At 38.2% G+C, this 20,071-nt stretch overlaps 1 protein-coding gene across 5 annotated transcripts in view; it reads left to right on the forward strand.

Moving 5' to 3' along the window:
• The first annotated feature begins 743 nt into the window (after positions 1 to 743).
• Positions 744 to 20,071, forward strand: part of ATP13A5 (ATPase 13A5) — a 113,958-nt gene continuing 94,630 nt past the window's right edge. For 3 of the 5 annotated variants that reach the window (XM_043473355.1, XM_043473352.1, XM_043473353.1), the window contains exons 1-3: positions 744 to 885; positions 19,048 to 19,221; positions 19,912 to 20,058. In XM_043473355.1, coding sequence (XP_043329290.1) covers positions 823 to 885; positions 19,048 to 19,221; positions 19,912 to 20,058 — 384 coding nt within the window. In that variant the 5' untranslated portion in view covers positions 744 to 822. The remainder of the gene's footprint in view (positions 886 to 19,047; positions 19,222 to 19,911; positions 20,059 to 20,071) is intronic. The other 2 variants (XM_043473354.1, XM_043473356.1) reach the window with 2 other exon arrangements.

The following is a 20,071-nucleotide window of genomic DNA, read 5'->3' on the forward strand; positions in this document are numbered from 1 at the left end:
ACAATTGTTGAGATCTAGATGACATTCCCAATATTTAGCCTTTCTAGATCCATCTACTTTTTTAAATCTGAAAACTTTTTAAACTAAAAAGTGAAAGTGAAAGGAATATATTTTATTATTACACTTTACTTTTAGAAAGCTTGTTTCTTCTTTGTGTGATGATGATGATCTCTTATGGAGTGTGACACATGCTATAGCTGGACTTTTATCAACATTACCTTAGATCTTCATGTCAACTCTATCCTTCCTATTGACATGTTATATAATAGAAATCTACACTTCAGATTTTAAGTGATTTGTCCAGAGTCATCAGTAGAGCAGGGATTAGAATTCAGATTTTCCCGATTCTAAAATGGTCCCCACATTCCTTGTCAGGAACCAAAACCCGTTCCTTCAATTTTGATGGTCACAATATACTCATTACTTTCCCAAAGTCCATAAGGTTTTCAGTCACCTGTCACTGGTTAATCCTTCTGTCTCAGGTTTTTGGCAAAATGACCATTCACATTGATTGGCTGAAATGGACAGCACATGAAATGATTTATCTTTCTAGTTCAACAGTTTGAGTCTGGAGGCACTTATACCTAGCTCGGCAAGTAAATACTAAGAATTAAAAAAAAAAAAAAAGGATTAACAGGCCAATCCTGTGGCTGAGGAAAGTATTTCCTCTCTTTCCTTTGTTAGTCTAATAGGTAAGGCGTGTGCTAAGAGATTTTAAAAGCTCCTGAGAACAGCAATGACAAGTAGTGATTGTTCTGAATTCACTGAAGCCCTGGCGGGTTTGACATTTCCCCAGGGAATTAGCTTGGCGGTCCTGTTCAGATGGAGGAGGAGAGTAGAAAGGACCATCAGGCTTTGCTCAACCCAGGAGAGGAGAACGAACTGGTGAGTCTTCCCTTCTTTTTATTATCGTTTCTCAAAAGTGTCTGAGCCTGTAGGCTACTTGGGGTGGTGCTGACTTTAGGAGCTGGAGAGGTTGAAGTCTGATAAGGCTCCTGGAGATCCACAAGGCACACTTTTACAGCAGGGGAACCTTCAGGGAAGAGAAAGTTGTGTCTTCTAGATGACGACCGTGTGTCTTTTAGCTCTTGCCATCCTGATGTGCTTTGATTGGACCCGTGAAGTTCCCTCCTCAGACATTTTGCAGAGTAATGGCTGTACACACCCACAGGGTACTACTGATGGAGGTGTTCCCACTTATCATCTGGCACTCTATATAATTAGACAAATGCAGGCAAAAAATGAAAGTCTTTTTTAAAAAAAATTTCTTTTATTTTTAGTGCTCTGGGCTGAAATCATGCCTTACAAGAGCCAAGAGAGAGATTTTAAGCACCAAGTATTGAAGAAGGACTAGAGTGTGACCATATTTAAAAAAAAAAATGTTCTCACTTTTTGGATTCTTTTTCCCCACTGCCCCTTCCACCAAACACATATAAATCTTGAAAAGTAATTATGAAAAGCTCGAAAACTCCTACAGTATCTCTTTGGTACTGAAGACTTCACATTTATTATTTTATTTGATCCTCAGAACTCATGGAAGGAATTAATCCTATTTCATAGACAAGAAATATGAGACTTGGGAGGTTAAGCAACTTGCCCAAGGTCCTCAGCCTCCAAGGACCAGCCTAGGAAGCCAGTCCACTCCTCCCCGCTCCACACCCTGTGCTGTTTACACTCTAGCCAGGCAGTGAGAAATGGGGATTAAGAAAAAGAGGGGATGGAATAGACAGGGTGCACTGAAGGGCAGAAAGGAATCCAGAGGACAGGGTTCATACATCCAAAGGGTATCAATTTTCTGCCTGGTTCTCCCGGTTCCCTATGAAATCTGTGGGAAATTCGTATCCACTCTCTTCCCACTTACTGTGTTTGTGAACCTATGGAAAATAAATGTCATTTATACCTGCACTGGCCACACATGGTTTTAGAGAAATTGTTGCCGTTTAGTCTCTTAGTCATGTCCAACTCTTTTGCAATCCCATGGAGCCTGCCAGGTTCCTCTGTCAGAGAGATTTCTCAGGCAAGAATACTGGAATGAGTTGCCATTTCTTGACCCAAGGATTGAACCCTTGTCTCCTGCATTGGCAAGCAAATTCTTTACCACTGAGCCACCAAGAAAGCCCCTTTAGAGAAGTAGCTGATTCCAGCTGAAATGTGCTTTAGTGTGTTAATAAAACTACACATAGGCTTTTGAAAGCTTACTAAAAACAAAGTGTAAAATATCTCATGAATAATTTTTATATTGGTTACACATTGAAGTGACAATGTTTTGGATAGGTTAGGTTAAATAAAACATTATGAAAATTAATTTCACCTGGTTTTTTTTGTTTTAACTTCTTCAATATGGCTTCTGGGAAACTGAAATTACAAAAGTGGCTTACATCAGTGGCTTGCATTTTTCTGCCCCACAGATCTTGACAGCGATATAGTGTTCTAAAATCCTTGGACTGCAGGGATGCAAAGAACTAAAACTTACTCACTGTGTTCACTACCGAACAACTCTGTACCAGGTCTGCTGCTTTTTTTCAGTATGAGCGTGCAAAAAAAAAAAAAAAAAAAAAAAATCTCTGTTTTCTCTTCATTGTTCTCTAACTCAGTGCTGTATTTTTAAAGTTTAGAGTCTAGTGTTTTACTTCTATTAACCACACAGGGGGCATGGGTATCAAAGGATTAAATAGCAGGAGTCGCTTTTCATTTTTGGTGAAGAAATTGTTTGGTGATCAAACAATTCTAGCAAAATCCACCAAAAAAAACCTCTGTTAGGAACTCCCACTAGGTTTACCTCATTGTCAGGGCATCTTGGGGAGGGGGAGAAGGAGCGGCTGTTGATCTCTTCTTCATAAATCTTACTCAAGAATTTAGGCAGAGAGCACATATGCAAATCCTACTCAGGTGAGTCAGGAAACTTGGCTAGTAGGCAAGCTACAGGGGTGACCTAGGTCCACAGCTGACAGGAAGCTGCCACCTGCCTCCAGGCAATTGCCATTCTAGATGTCACAGGCCCAGCGCTCTCAGATCTTTTGAGTTTGAAAGAGAAGCCAGAGATCTGTATGCTTATGTAAAATAGTCTTATGATAAACTCTGGAATTTTTTTTTTCTTAGATAATTAGTAGGCCAATTCAACCAGGGCCTGGTCTAACCCCAGCCTTTGCAACCTCTCAGCACCTGCTCTTCCTTTCCCAAAGGTTTCCCGGGGCCCAGACTTGACTTCTTGCAGTCATCGTTTCCAGTGAACAAGCACTGTGATTGTGTGACAGGGTGTGAGGTGGAAACTACCTCCGTGGGTGGAGGGGGCCTGTGAGGTGATCCACGCGCAGTGTTGGGTCATTTTCCTGAGCTCATCTCAGATACGAGGTGTGGCTGGAGTATCACAGTTGAACCTTGCCTTCCCATCTCCTGTTCTCCAGCCCCTGCTCCTCCACATACTTCCTGTGTGGGCGCTGTGCTGGGTGTTTGATAAGCAATACTTCATGTTCCCCTCACAACAGCTCATGTGATAGGTCCCGTCGCTGTAGAGGCCTTGACTGTACTCCCCAATCTCCTGCCTCCCGCTCCCCACCCCCACACCACCACCTGGCTCCAGTGGTCTCTTGTTCCTTCACTTTTCCCCCAAAAGCATCTCCTTTCTTCTGCCCAAGTGTTTCATCAGCCTCTCCATTTGAGGTCAGCTTTTCTTGTCTTCTCTTGTGATCTTCTCAGGACCCCGCTGTTTCACTCAGAGCCCGCAGCATCCTTCACAACCACAGATCCTCACTGAGTCTGGAGTCTGTACAGTTCATGCCTAATGGATAGGGATTTGTTCTGAGGCAGACCTGGGCTTTGATTCTGGTCCTGTTGGGTAAGTTATTTAACCTCGCTGAGTTATTTGTCAAATGAGGCTAGTAATACCAACCATTTGGAATTGTGGTGAGGATGAGAGGAGGTAAGACTGCCTTTCCAAAAATATCTTCTGTTGTACAATATTGTTAATAGTATTTATTATATAAAAACTTCCCCTTTTCTCCCTAGCAATTAAGTTTGAGGAGTACGTGGTGAAACAGGCTGGCCAATAACTTCAGGGCCTCTCAGAGCCTTGAGTATACTGTGCTTCACTGTGAATCTATACAAAGGCATTACACTGTGCTCTATTTCACACATGTGTATACATGGAATCCTTTCTTGGTGGGGGCAGAGTCCCTCATAACTACTGTTCCATGGAACCACTGTAAGAAAGGATGTTTTCAATGTATGACTGGTGTCATTTTAGAATTGTGATTAGTCTTCTGGGAGAAAAAGTCATATTTCTCTTCAGCCAGGTGCCTCAGGAGGCATAGGAGGTGCCTAGCAGCCTCTATTTCAGAGTCCTCTCAGGCCTCACTTGCTGCATTTACTTGGCGGAGATGAGACAGATTCTGCCCATGAGACAGAAGCGCTGCATGAGTCACATTGGTTGTCAAGCCCAACCATTGCCTCGGTGCTCCCGTCTGCACAGATGCCCACCACTCTAGTGTCAGAATCACAAAAGGGAGCAACCCAGAAGGCAAAATGGCTGCTTGGAGTGGAGGACACAGGTTTGATAGGAGAGAGCTTCCATTTGTGGTAACTTTTTTCTGGAAAACAGTGGAGGAGCCATGGACTTAAGGCAGCAGATCTTAGTCAAGGCTCCACAGCTGACTGGGTGGCTATGGACACCTTATGGGACCTTGTTAGTTGTCTGAGAATGACATCAATTACCCCTTCTGACTCACAAGGTTTGCAAGGGTCATATAGGAAACATGGAAAGTGCTATGAAAATATAAAGGGTAAATTTACATACAAGGAGTCAGGGGTTGTCACATGGCTTTAAAAATTACAGAAATAATGTAATAGGTGAATTTGATGCTAAGGGTATTTCCTCTTCCTCTGATTAAACTTGGGGAATGATAATTGTTTGAGGTCTATCATTTCAAAAATAATATGTAAAAAAAAATGTCTTACCAATATGAGTTGGTAAGAAAAATCAGAAATTTTGAACATCTGAATTGTTTTAAACACTATCACATACTCCTAATCATCCATTAAAGGACAAACAAAATAAAACTCAAAGGGCTAACTTTGAAAATTTTAAAGTGAGCCTTAATGTCTCTTTCTTATTTAGTCACCATTTATGTTATAGATTGACAAGCTTATCTAATCTTCAACTGGCACCCCATTATGAGGGAGAAGGAACAATATAGGTGACAGAATGAAGATTTAAAAAGTCCTCTGGGGACTTCCCTGGTGGTTCACTGGTTAAGAATCTGCCTTGTAACACAGGGGACATATGGCAAAAAGGGATTTACAAATAATAAATGCTGGAGAAGGTGTAGAGAAAAGGAAACCCTCCTAAACTCTTGGTGGATATAAATTGGCATTGCCACTGTGGAAAACAGTATGCAGGGTCCTCAAAAAATTAAAAATAAGGATACACAGCTAGAGACAAAAAAAAGAGAAATAGAGTTACCACATGACCCAGCAATCCCATTCCTAGACATATATCTGGAAAAAATGAAACCTGTAGTTTAAAAAAAATACATGCAACCCAGTGTTCACAGCAGTACTAGTTACAATCACCAAGATATGGAAACAACCCAAATGCCCATCAATAGACAACTGGTTTAAGAAGACAAAGTATATATATATGTATATAATGAAATATTACTCAGTCATAAGAAAGAATGAAACATTGTCATTTGCAGCAACGTGGATGGACATAGAGAATATTATACTAAATGAAATGTCAGACAAAGACAAATATTATATAATATAACTTATGTGTAGAATCTAAAAAATAATAAAAATGAATTTATGTACAAAACTGAAACAGACCTAGGAAACAAAACAATGGTTTCCAAAGGGGAGAAGGAGGGAGGAACGGGCAAATTAGGAGTGCGGGATTACAGGTATAAATTATACATAAAACAGATAAGCAACAAGGATTTACTGTCTAACACAGGAAATTATATTCAGTATCCTATAATAACCTATAGTGGAATAAAAAAAAATAACTGAATCACTTTTTTGTACACCTGAAACTAATACAATCTTGTAAATCAACTATATTTCAATTAAAAAAGAGAGAGAAAGTATCTGGATAAGCCTGACCCAATCAGGTGAGCCCAGAAAACAAACTGGACATTTCCTGAAGTCAGAAAGATTTAAAGCATGAGAGAGATATGAGCAAAGGAGGCTTTACCTTGCACCTTTGAAGGTGGAAGGTTCAGAGTAGTAAGAAGCTCTGAGTAATATGTAAGAACTGAGAACTGACAGTAGTTTTGGCTGACAACCAGTAAGAGAATGGGGACCTTTGTTCTAAAGCTACAAGCAACTGAATCCTTCCAACAACTGTGTGATCTTGAATGAAATCTTTGATCTCCAGAAGGCACAGAGTCCAGACAATACCTTATTTTAGTCTTATGAGACTCTGAGTGGAGGACCCAGCTAGCCAGACCTATCTCATGGACACTGTGAGACAATAAATTTGTGCTGTTTTAAGCCATTGGTTATGCAGTGATAGAAAAATGAATATGCCGTCACAGCTGTCCAACAAGTGAAGGTGTAACCCTGCCAGGTAGTGAGTAGTCTATCTTAAGCAGACAATGGATGTTCATCCGTGAAAGATGGTGTACAGCTATTTTTTTTTTTCCCGAGAGAAATTTGAAGCAAATAATTACTGAGACACCCCTCCTGTTTAGTGATGCTCTTACTCCACAAACAACTTTAAAAGGAATGTGCCATGTTGTTCCATGTCTTTGACACAGGGCCAATTTTGGTTCTTAAAATTGACCCTGCTAATCAGCCTATACATTTCATTTCCTTTGGATGTATATTTAGTGCTCTCTCACCATGAGCCTCATCAAACAAAAATCCTTAGTTGTGCTTTTACTTATGGGCAGACCATGTGTTTCTTTTTTATTTTTCTAGTTTGTCAACAGGTCTACATTTCATTTTATTTTATTTTGTTGGGGAGAGTTGGCAAGGATTTTTATTTTTGATTATTCATTTATTTATTGAAGTATAGTTGATTACAATATTGTGTTAGTTTCATGTGTACAGCAAAGTAATTCAGTATATGTATATATATATACACACACATATATAAATACCCTTTTTCAGATTCTTTCCCCTTGTAATTATTACAAAATATTGAGTATATTTGCCATTTGCTATACAGTATTCTTGCCACCTCTTCTTAAATATCTTTTGCTTCTGTTAGGTCTGTACCATTTTGGTCCTTTATTGTGCCCATCTTAGTATGAAATGTTCCCTTGGTATCTCTAATTTTCTTGAAGAGATCTCTAGTCTTTCTCATTCTATTGTTTTCCTCTATTTCTTTGCATTGATCAGTGAGGAAAGCTTTCGTATCTCTCTTTGCTATTGTTTGGAACTCTGCATTCAAATGGGTATATCCTTCCTTTTCTCCTTTGCCTTTCACTTCTCTTCTTTTCACATCTATTCATAAGGCCTCCTCAAACAACCATTTTGCTTTTTTGCAGTTTTTTTTTCTTGGGGATGGTCTTGATCCCTGCCTCTTGTACCATGTCACGAACCTCCATCCATAGTTCTTCAGACACTCTATCAGATCTAATCCCTTGAATCTATTTCTCACTTCCACTGTATAATCATAAGGGATTTGATTTAGGTCATACCTGAATGATCTAACAGAAGCAGAAGATATTAAGAAGAGGTGGCAAGAATACTGTATAGCCATATAGATATTCATGACCCAGACAAAAGATACAAAAAAGATATTCATGACCCAGATAATCACAATGGCATGATCACTCACCTAGAGCCAGACATCCTGGAACGTGAAGTCAAGTGGGCCTTAGGAAACATCACTACAAACAAAGCTAGTGTAGGTGATGGAATTCCAATTGAGCTATTTCAAATTCTAAAAGATGATGCTGTGAAAGTGCTGCACTCGATATGTCAGCAAATTTGGAAAATTCAGCAGTGGCCACAGGACTGGAAAAGGTCAGTTTTCACTCCAATCCCAAAGAAAGGTAATGCCAAAGAATGTTCACACTACCATATAATTGGACTCATCTCACATGCTATCTAAGTAATGCTCAAAATTCTCCAAGCCAGGCTTCAATAGTACGTGAACTGTGAACTTCCAGATGTTCAAGGTGGATTTAGAAAAGGCAGAGGAGCCAAAGATCAAATTGCCAATATCTGTTGGATCACTGAAAAAGCAAGAGAGTTCCAGAAAAACATCTACTTCTGCTTTATTGACTATGCCAAAGCCTTTGACATTATGGATCACCACAAACTGTGGAAAATTCTTCAAGAGATGGGAATACCAGACCACCTGACCTGCCTCCTGAAAAATCTGTATGCAGAACAAGAAGCAACAGTTAGAACTGGACATGGAACAACAGACTGGCTTCAAATTGGGAAAGGAATAGGTCAAGGCTATATATTGTCCCCCTGCTTATTTAACTTATATGCAGAGTACATCATGAGAAATGCTGGGCTGAATGAAGCATAAGCTGGAATCAAGATTGTTGGGAGAAACATCAATAACCTCAAATATGCAAATGACACCACACTTATGGCAGAAAGTGAAGAAGAACTAAAGAGCCTCTTGATGAAAGTGAAAGAGAAGAGTGGAAACATCAGCTTAAAACTCAACATTCAGAAAACTCAGATCATGGCATCTGGTCCCATTATTTCATGGCAAATAGACGGGGAAACAGTGGAAACAGTGACAGGCTTAATTTTGGGGGGCTCCAAAATCATTGCAGATGGTGACTGCAATCATGAAATTAAAAGACTCTCACTCCTTAGAAGGAAAGTTATGATCAACCTAGACAGCATATTAAAAGGCAGAGACATTACTTTACAAACAAAGGTCGGTCTAGTCAAGGCTATGGTTTTCCCAGTAGTCATGTATGGATGTCAGAGTTGGACTATAAAGAAAGCTGAGTGCTGAAGAATTAGTGGTTTTGAACTGTGGTGTTGGAGAAGACACTTGAGAGTCCCTTGGACTGCAAGGAGATCCAACTAGTCCATCCTAAAGGAAATAAGTCCTGAATATTGATTGGAAGGACTGATGTTGAAGCTGAAACTCCAATACTTTGGCCACCTGATGCAAAGAACTGACTCATTTGAAAAGACTCTGATGCTGGGAAAGATTGAAGGTGGGAGGAGAAGGGTACGACAGAGGATGAGATGGTTGCATGGCATCATTGGCTCAACGGATATGAGTTTGAGTAAACTTTGGGATTTGGTGATGGACAGGTTGGCCTGGCATGCTGCAGTCTATGGGGTCACAAAGGGTCAGACACAGCTGAGTGACTGAACTGAACTGATACAGTAGGTCCTTGTGGGTTATCTATTTATATGTAGTAGTATATGTATGTAAATCCCAAACTCCTAATTTATCCCTCCCCCATAATACTCAGTTTATCTGATCTATAGATAATAAATTACAAGTATTATTAATAATACATATTTTAATACATAATAATATCTCTTTCATATGATTGTTGTGAAGATTAAATGACACCTAAGTAAATGCCCAGAAAGGTTAGTTCTTATTGTCAAATGTGGACAAAAGTGAAAGTACTCATGACATTTTATCCTTACTCAAAGGGCACTCCATGGCATGAATGCAGGACAAAACATAGAAAGCTATAATTAACAATGCTTGGTGACTAGTGATAACTAACACAAATTACTACATGTGATCACACCAAACCAGTAATAGTAGGATAAGGAACAATAGCCACACTAGCATGATTCATTACCTACAGACAATATTATTGTAACATTAAAGAAAAGAACTTTGAAACATGGCAGAGTAAGAGATAAGAGAGCAGTTTTAAGAATATCCTCCCATTCAACACATAAAAGAACACAATTTGGCACGTCCAGATAAAGACAACAAAGGGTAGACTGAATAATGAATAGAAACCTAGAGCTGTGATTGTTGTTTTAAAAAAAGAAGATAAAACATGATGAATTCTAGCTTCATAAAAGGACACAGAGACATTATCTCTTTCACCATGATTCAAAGGACTAAAAGTTTGAGACCTACAGAGAAAAAGCTAACTTACTCTAATGTTATTGAAAAATTCTTACTTACGGAAAAACCTAACTTGTCACAACAAGAAATTGGCACTGCCATCTAGGAAAGGTAATTGAAGTACTGAGAGTTATTTATGCCATATCTTGTTTGAATAAATAAATTTGTAACTTTGAGCTATAATAATCTGGCTTGAATAAATGAGAATGTTATGAACTGTAACCCAAAATACCCATTCCAAAAAACTTGAATCACTATTGTGCTTTTGCATTGTGGGTATGCTACAAAAATTCCAGATGGATAAATACATGAATGGTGAACATAATAAGACAGCTTACAAAAACTGAAAAAAGACCTGTTCACAAGCCCAGGGGTTCAAAATTTTAGTGCTCCAGATGCAATGAAAATTCCAGAACAAGTAGGAAGGAAACCCTTGGGGATAGTTCTATGAGATGAAGAAGATCCCACCAAAAGGGAATTTGGGGAAGAAATCATGTTTAGATGAAGCTGAGCCCTGTAATTCTCTTATCCTAAATAGTGTGACCAATCTAGATTCTGTCTCTGATGGTAGCTATACAAACTACCTATAAAGAAAAGAAAACATAATTAATGTCCTCTATGAGCTAGTGCTTCACATATGTTCTCACTAAATCCCTATGAGCTAGTTACACAGATATCAGTTTTACAGCTGAGAAAATTGAGCTCAGTGAAGTAAACATATAAAAGGTCATATTATGTAAGCATCAGAGAGAGAATAATCTGGTACACTGTTTACCTCCCATACTATGAAGGGTGACTGTAATGGTGTGTATGTGTGCATTGGGATACTTGTGTATATAGTTACTACATCTAGTGAGTCTTTGAATCAATCTGGTGTTTATCTTAAAGTCTTTCTCCCAGTTTCACATATCACAAAGGTGAGCAGTTTTCTCTTTGGCCCGAATTTGATTTCAGTTTTGACAATTTGTGCTCTGTGGAAAAAGCAAAAATTCCACTTAAGCCACTTTTAGAAGCACAACTTATGGTTTTGGCAAATAGCATTTAGCTCAGCATATTGCCTATGGTCAAATCATTTCACAGTCTGTTCAACAAGACTGGCCACTTATAATCCACTGAAATTTTGTTGGATGGTAAATTAACCAAGCTAATGTTTACTCTCAACATATAATGAATTTCAAAACGTTTCAGGAACTGTATTAAGTGTGTTGCATGCATTATCTCATTAGTTTCTCACAATAACCCAGACAAATAGTTAATGTTTTTATTTTTATTTATGAAGGAGGAAATTGAATCATCTGAAATCATGTGGATTTCCCAAGGGTTAAGTGCTTAAGTGGTAGAGGCATGATTTGAACTTGGTTTTCTCATGCCCTATCTCCAGCTTTTAACTGTGATGTCAGACAACTTCCATTGTTTTACAACCAGCCACATTTTTCACGCAAGGAATCTAAAGTTCAGAGAATTAAATCATTTACCCAGATCACATTAACTGGCATGTGATGGAGCAAGAAATAGGAATGAGGGCTTCTAGAAGGTAGCAGAGTAGGCTGTAAAGAACAGAGGCTCTGCTGACAGACTTGGATAAGGCTCTGAATTGTGACCTTACAGAACAACGTCCGTCAAAAGGCACGTGCATATTTCAGTTACTCCTAGTCAGCACCAAGCCTGTCTACTTTGTACTCTGGGTCTAGGAAAAGACTATTAAGGCTGTGCCACCTCTCCTAGTATTTGGAATACAGAATTCTGTTGGGGAACAAAGAAGTGAGGGAACATTACTGCTTCGAGAAACTACAATTCAAGTTTATTCAAAGATGGGCACAACCTCTGTGCTATTCAACTCCAGTAATAAGTGGCAGGTGTGGGGTCCTCAGCCAATGGAGTACAGCCTGTTTCCATTGCCAACCTTGACTCAGTTTATATTGCAACTCGAAACTGAGTCACCTCTCTTCCTCCTTTGACTGAAAAGTGGGAGTGTTAATTGCTCAGCCGTGTCTGACTCTTTGCAACCTCATGGACTGTAGGCCCACCAGGCTGCTCTCTTCGTGGAATTCTCCAGGCAAGAATACTGGAATGGGTTGCCATTTCCTTCTGCAGGGGATCTTCCTGACTCAGGGATCAAACCCAGGTCTTATGCGTTACAGGCAGATTCCTGACTGTCTGAGCCACTAGGAACCTATTATCAAACCACTGCTAACATTGACTGGGCACTTCCTTTGCGCTCAGCACCTTACACTTCTTGTTTAACCGTCACAACTATTTGTCCAGGTGTGTGTTATTAATATCCCCTAAGTACAGAGATGGAAATTGAGACTTAGAGAGGTTAAGTCCTGAGGTCACATAGCTAACAGGTGGCAAAGCTCACTTCACTGAAAGTAATCTCACTCCTGTTTGCAGTACCTTTACATTTACAAAACCTCTACATTCTACTTGTCTTCCGATTATGGCTCACATAATATTCCTGGCTCTCTCATCTATCCTGCATTTCTTAGTGGGTTTTACTAGAACTGAATCAGTATTTAGGAGAAATCTGAGTGAATCTTACTGTATCGAAGAATAATCATTTAGAACAATCAAATTATAGTTGAGATTAATTGGTTAAAATGAAAATATGATAAACTCAAATCACACAAGCATTGACAAGACAATTGAGACTAGATTGAAAGAGTGCCAAATAAAGTAGTGATTCTTTTAGCTGAGACCTCAAGTTCCATATCTAGTCACATATCTAGGAAAACTGAGAAAGGCTAGAAAGGAATTTTATTAAGATTTATGAGGCCAGTTTATCAAGGAAGCAAAAACATTCCTTCTGTTCATCTTTGCTCAAGGAGCTACACAGTTCTGAAAGTTACTCTGACATTTGCAAGGTCTTTTATTTCTGTCTATCTATTATCTTTTTTTTTTTTTTTACTGATTTTTTTTAACAGATCAGGGAAAAAGCTGTTGATATTTTAATACTGAGCTGTTTCCAGCTATAAGCAATGTCTTTCACAGAAATTTATCTTGGTTATTAGAGATGTGATTTTTAACTCTGCTCCTATGTATCTTGGCACTTTCCAGTCATCCACAGCTCAAGACAGCTACTGTCTTCCTGGGTCACCAAACTTCCTACTTCCCATAGAAATCCTTTCTATGGTCGTTTTCTTTTATCATTCACTTCCCAAATTTTGCTGTCATTCTCACTTTCTCAATTCAATCACACTAAAGTAAGTAAAGTAACTTCCACCTGCTTGAACATCTAATAACAAACTCCACTTTTGTTTTATTTTTTATCAACATGTATACATAAGTGATGTCAAAGAGTACACTGATCTTCATTGTACAGTTCCATGAATTTAATCATCAATTAGTTAAATGGGATTGCTAATGGTTAGTCCTCAAACTTAATAAACCTCTCTATTTGTATCTTTGCTCTCAGTAATAATATGTAGTTTTCCATTCAGAGGTCCTGCACAATTTTGATAGAACTATTACAAGATAATTGATTTTTTCCCCTTGATAGTACTACAAATGATATTTAACTTTACTCTCAAGTTGTTTGTTACTAGTATATTTAAATACAATTGGTTTTTCTATATTGACACAGTATCCAAAAACCTTGATAAGTTCACTTACTAACTCTGATAATTGCATTCTTTTGAATTTCTTTATGACTGTAATCACATTATCTACTCATAGAGTTTTACTTCTTTTTTCCAAAGGTATTGAGATATAATTGGCATATAAAAATTTTTAAGTTTAAAGTATGCAACATGTTGATTAGATATACTTAAATACTGTGAAATGATTATCACGATAATATTAGCTAACACCTCCATCATCTCACATAATTATCACTTCTCTTTTGTGGTGAGAACACTTAAGACTTCCGCTCTTAGCAACTTTCAAGTATATAATATCGTATTAGTACTTTTCATTTTCTAATTAATATAAACATTATTTCATTTTCTTGTCTTATGCAATGGTTAAGATTTCCAGTACTATATTGTATACTAGTGGTGATTGCTGGTAACCTTATTTTGCTTGTCACTTCAAGAGCAGTAATATTTTATCATTAAGCATGATATTAGCTGAAAGGTGTTCTTATCTGTTGCTTGGTTGCTGAGAGGTTTCTTTCTTTTTTAATGTATTGATATTAAATTTTATGAAAATTTCTCTATATCTGATTATCATTTTCCTCCTCAAGTTAATCTACCAAAATACATTGATTTTCAAGTTCTTGTAATCCTAGAATAAACTGCATTTGATAATGACACATCACTTTTTAAGTATTTCACTGATTTAGAAAATGTATTTCAGGATAATTTCATCCATGTTTCTTATAAATCCTAGCCTATAATTTTTCTTTCTTATTACATACCTATCTGATCTTGGTATCTGAATATGCCAGCCTCATAAAATGAGTTGGAAGCATTCCTACCTCCTCTATTTATGACAGAGTTTGTGAAAGACTATATTGCTTCTACCTCAAATATTTGGAAGGATTCACAAGCCATCTGGGATTGAAGATTTTTTTTTTTTGGTATTAGGGCTTTTAGTTACACATTCATTTTCTTTAAAAACCATAAAATATTCAGATTTGAGTTTATCAATTTTATTAACCCCTCTAAGTACAAATCTGGCAATATTGATTTTGTCTATTGTATGTCTGCTTTCTATCTTATTCATTTCTCTTCCTATCTTTATTATTTCTTTCTTTATGTTTTAAAATCTCCAATAATGAGAGTAAATTTAAGTTCTATCAAGTATGCTTTACAAGTTTTGAAACTGTGTTTATAGATGCTCAAAAATTTAAGATTGTTATGTCTCTTTGTTGAATGAATCTTTGTCCTTTTTCTCTTCTTTTTTTTTAAGAGTCTATTTTGTCTGCCATTAATATAGCTTTCCCCCTTCTCTTTCCTTAGTGTTTGTATGCTATGTTTTCCCCTTGTTTATCCTTTTAATCTATCTGCTTCTTTACATTTAAAGTGTGTCTCTTTTAAACAGCATATACTAAATCTTTTATTGTCTAGCCTGATCATCTTTGCTTTTAATCATAGAATTAAGACCTTTTGCATTTAATGTAATTACTGATATAGTTAGGTTAAAGTTCATCATGTTGCTATTTGTTGTCCCTTTATTTTATCTGTTCTTTCCTTCACTTAACATTATATCTATATCATACCATGCCCCGGAGAAGGCAATGACACCCCACTCCAGTGCTCTTGCCTGGAAAATCCCATGGACGGAGGAGCCTGGTGGGCTGCAGTCCATGGGGTCGCTAAGAGTTGGACACGACCGAGCAACTTCACTTTCACTTTTCACTTTCACGCATTGGAGAAGGAAATGGCAACCCACTCCAGTGTTCTTGCCTGGAGAATCCCAGGGACAGGGGAGCCTGGTGGGCTGCCTTCTATGGGGTCACACAGAGTCGGACACGACTGAAGTGAGTTAGCAGCAGCAGCAGCAGCAGCAGCATATCGTGCCCATACTTCTACATTGAGTTCATACATTTTGTTTTAAATGGCTCCACAATAGCCCATTGTTTTGACTCACATCTTATCGAACTGTTAGCTATCATTTATTCCTTCTAGTAATTTTGCTATTACAGATAATGCTGTGCTGAAATCTTTATATACATCACTTTCTGTATTATTTCCTTAGGGTATATTTTTGAGTGTGGAATTACTGATTCAGGGGATAGAAACATCTTTATAATTCTTAATACAATTTATCACCTTGCTTTCTTTAAAGAATTACTCAATTTATAAGGTTATTGGAAGTATGTAGCTGTAGTGATTTCATTGAAGTCTTGATAGCATTGTGAGTTACTTTTTTAATAAAAAAATTGTTGTATAGAAAAGACCTGATGGAAAACCAGAATTATGATGACCAATGCCATTGCTGTATGTAAGTAAACAGAAAAAAGTTATGTTGTCTACAAATGTGCGCATTTCAGCTAAAAGCTGGACTAAAATTCCAAACTATTCTGCTTCTATTTTGTGTACTCTTGGGCTTTGGAAATAGACCCTGTAAATAACTTTGTAAAAGAATGAATACTGGGCTTCCCTGGGGGTCCAGTGGTTGAGAATCCATCTTGCAATGCAGGGGACAGTAGGTCAGTCCCTGGTTTGAGCAGATCCCATGTGCCCTGGGGCAACTAAGCCCATGTGCCACAACTACCGAAGCCCACACACCCCAGCCTGTGCCCTGCAATAAGAGAGGTTCATGCAGAGGGAAGCCTGCACTCCGAAACTAAAGAGGAGCCCTGGCTCTCTGCAACTAGAGAAAGTCACTTGCAGCAACAAAGACTCAGGACAGCCTAAACTAAAAATAATAAATTTAAAAAAATTAAAGCTAAAGCTATTCCATTTTTTAAAATGTAAAAGAATGCATATTTATGACATAATATGTGCACTGGCATATACTTTTTATTTGAGTCTAATAAACCTAGTGTAACTGACAAATAAAACCAAAGCAGGTTTACAGAATCAGAGGAAAGATAGGAGAGAGAGAAAGGAGCTCTAACTGAAAATATGCTTAAAGCAGAGTGAACATGTGTTTCTAAGATACATGTAAAGCTTATCATGAATAATTTCCAAATAGCTGCATCACGAAACTTAATGGATAATTTTTCCCCAAGTAGGTGATCCTATTGAGGAGTAGTGGAAAGAAACTCTTAACCTTGTAATTACTTTGCAGAACACGTAAAGTGACATTATCTCATTTGAGTCCAAGAGCCCTGTAAGGTACATATTTCTAATTGCTTTTGTAGAAGAGTAAATTGGGATTCCCTAGAAATGAAATGATTTACTTAAGTTTACATAGTTGGAAGCCAACAGAGTGGTGACTTTAACTTATGTCTTTGCTTCTTAAGCCTGTGACCTTTTCAATATGTTTAAGGGTTACTTTCATCAACTTGTATTGAAACCTTGATCTACCAGAGGTCTTTATTAGAAAATATTAATTAAAATGATTATTTTGAAGATGAAAACTTTCCCAAAGAATTAAGCCAAAAGATTTATTATAAGCATGATGGCTCAGATGGTAAAGCATCTGCCTACAATGCAGGAGACCCGGGTTCAATCCCTCGATTGGGAAGATCTCCTGGAGAAGGAAATGGCAACCCACTCCAGTATTCTTGCCTGGAAAATCCCATGGAGAGGAGCCTGGTTGGCTACAGTCCATGGGGTCGCAAAGAGTTGGACACGACTGAACGACTTCACTTTCACTTTCAAATTGTCGTAAGGACTTCTCTGGTGGTCCAGCAGTTAAGAATCTGTCTGTCAATGTAGGGGTTCAATCCCTGGTCAGGGAAGATTCTACGTACTACAGGGCAACTAAGCCTGCAGACACATCTACCAAAGCACATGTGCCCTAGAGGCTGTGCTCCACAACAAGAGAAGTCCATGCACCACAACTAGAGAAAGCCCACATGCAGCAATAAAGACTCAGCACAGTCAAAAATAAATAAACTTTAAAAAATAAACTGGCATAAAATTCAGGAGATTCCATCACTGAAAGTGCTGTAGAAAAACCTATTTTTTTTGACATTACACTCCTATGATCTGGACCCCGAATTTCAGTCATAGAAAACACACCCACACACACAATAACAGCAGAAAGTAAAATAATGGTAGAGTAACGATGCCACTCATAATCAGGAGCCCTGTGGGTTTTCTAAATACACTATCTGGTTTTTTGAGTTTATCCTGTTTGGGACTCTCTGTGTTTCTTGGACCTGTGTGAGTATTTCCTTCCCCATTTTAGGGAAGTTTTCAGCTATTATCTCCTCGAGTATTTTCTCATGGCCTTTTTTTTTTGTCTTCTTCTTCTGGGACTCCTATGATTCTATCTAGTTTTTTTAAATTTAGAAAACAATACTGTGAAATTTCATGATAGGAGGTGGAAACTAGAAATTAGCTTTAATTAAGAAAATCTATTGTTTTTGGCTATTTGTCTTCCCCTAAAACTACATCTAGTCTAGTCAAGGCTACGGTTTTTCCAGTAGTCATGTATGGATGTGAGAGTTGGACTATACAGAAAGCTGAGCGCCAAAGAATTGATGCTTTTGAACTATGGTGTTAGAGAAGACTCTTAAGAGTCCCTTGGACTGCAAGGAGATCCAACCATTCCATCCTAAAGGAGATCAGTCCTGGGTGTTCATTGGAAGGACTGATGTTGAAGCTGAAACTCCAACACTTTGGCCACCTGATGCGAAGAGCTGACTCATTTGAAAAGACCCTGGTTCTGGGAAAGATTGACGGCAGGAGAAGGAGACGACAGATGATGAGGTGGTTGGATGGCATCACCGACTCAATGGACATGGGTTTGGGTGAACTCCAGGAGTTGGTGATGGACAGGGAGGCCTGGCATGCTGTGGTTCATGAGGTCACAAAGAGTCGGACAAGACTGAGTGACTGAACTGAACTGAAAACTACATCTCGAGTCTTCACTCAATTCATGACAAGTGTTAACTAATCAATTATTAAAAACAGAAATATTTCAGCATGTTACTCTCAGGATAAATACCTATAAGGTGTCTGTTGAAAATCTTTCATGTGTACAAATAATCTCTTAATTTATATCACCCTACTGTTTTACCAAGCAGTACATTTATGCACACTTTCATTCCTTAAACAAGATATGAATCCTATTGGTCATAATTTATCATCTTCCTCCAATAAGTTCATATTAATAATTGTTAAAAGCCTTTTATCTAAAGGAAGTAAATCTGATCTAAAACATAGGTATTTTATATTAATAAATCTGAGGTGACTCATGAATATTTAGAACCAAATAAGTCTGCCTGTTCCTTGCTCCTAACATTTTAGTTCCATGTGCCAGGATAGCAAAATGAATCCTTCCTTCTTTTTCTTTTTTTTTAAATTGTATCAGCTGACAGCTGTAAGCAATGGATCTGATCCCACCAACCAAAACTAGATTCCTTTCCCAACCCAACCTGCACCTAAAGATTGTGTGTCCTGGAGCAAAATGTGTGTTTGTGTGGGGAAAAAAATAGTGATCTTTTATTTACTCTCCAGGAGGTGTTTGGTTACCAGACCCAGAAGCTACGCAGAGTTCTCTTCCTTGTGACATCCGTGCTGACCTGTGGGGTCCTTCCCCTGTTATTCTACTGGAAGCCCCAGTGGAGGGTATGGGCCTATTGTATCCCATGCTCCTTGCAAGAAGCAGACACTGTTTTGCTAAGGACGACGGTGCGTTCCCTTCTGTGTTGCATCTAGTACATAACCTGTGATGATCAGCATTCCAGAGCAGATCCTCCTTGATTTAAGGGCTTCCCTGCCCCCAGATACAATATGGCAAAACTGTCCTTGCCATCTATTTGCTACATCTTATTTTGACCCAGGAATGTAGGACATTTCCTCCACATCTGCCTGGAGAAATTTCTGCCACGTCAGGCTAATTGTAAGTGCTCTTAGCCATAACATGAGCATTGGCTGCCAGTGTTATAACTCTTAAACATATACAAGGGAATTACTGTTCAGTTTTTCAAAAATATGTGTTTTGAGGGATATTATACATTTTAAACACCTAGATGTCATTTTAGGATAGCTGGAGACTATTTCCTGGATATGAACTTTCTTGCAAAGTGTATCTTTCTCTTTTTTCCCTAGCACAGAGGTTCTCAAATTTTAGTGCAAATCAGAATTACCTGGAGGACTCTTTAAAACACAGACTGTTAGCCTCCCAATAATATCTGACCCAGCAGGTTTGGGGTGAGACTAAGACCCTACATGTCTAGCAAGTTCCAAGGTGATGCAGATGCTTTTATCAGTAGCCCAAACTTTGGCAACCACTGATCTAGGACTTGGCAGGTATTTGGTTGACTGACTGCTTTATGGAATAACACTTCAGAATTTCACGGGCTGAATTGTCTTATCTAGGATGAATTTCAAAGATATATGAGGAAGAAGGTAATCTGCCTCTACTTATCCACACATAAGATTCCTATAAGCAAGAACTCAGAAGAACCCCTGGTGGCTGACTGCCACTCAGTCATAAATAAAGCTGTATTGAAGCCAGAATTAAAAGTAAGTGATTTGA

This window comes from Cervus canadensis, chromosome 7 (assembly GCF_019320065.1).
Source record: "Cervus canadensis isolate Bull #8, Minnesota chromosome 7, ASM1932006v1, whole genome shotgun sequence".
Taxonomy (NCBI): Eukaryota; Metazoa; Chordata; class Mammalia; order Artiodactyla; family Cervidae; genus Cervus; species Cervus canadensis.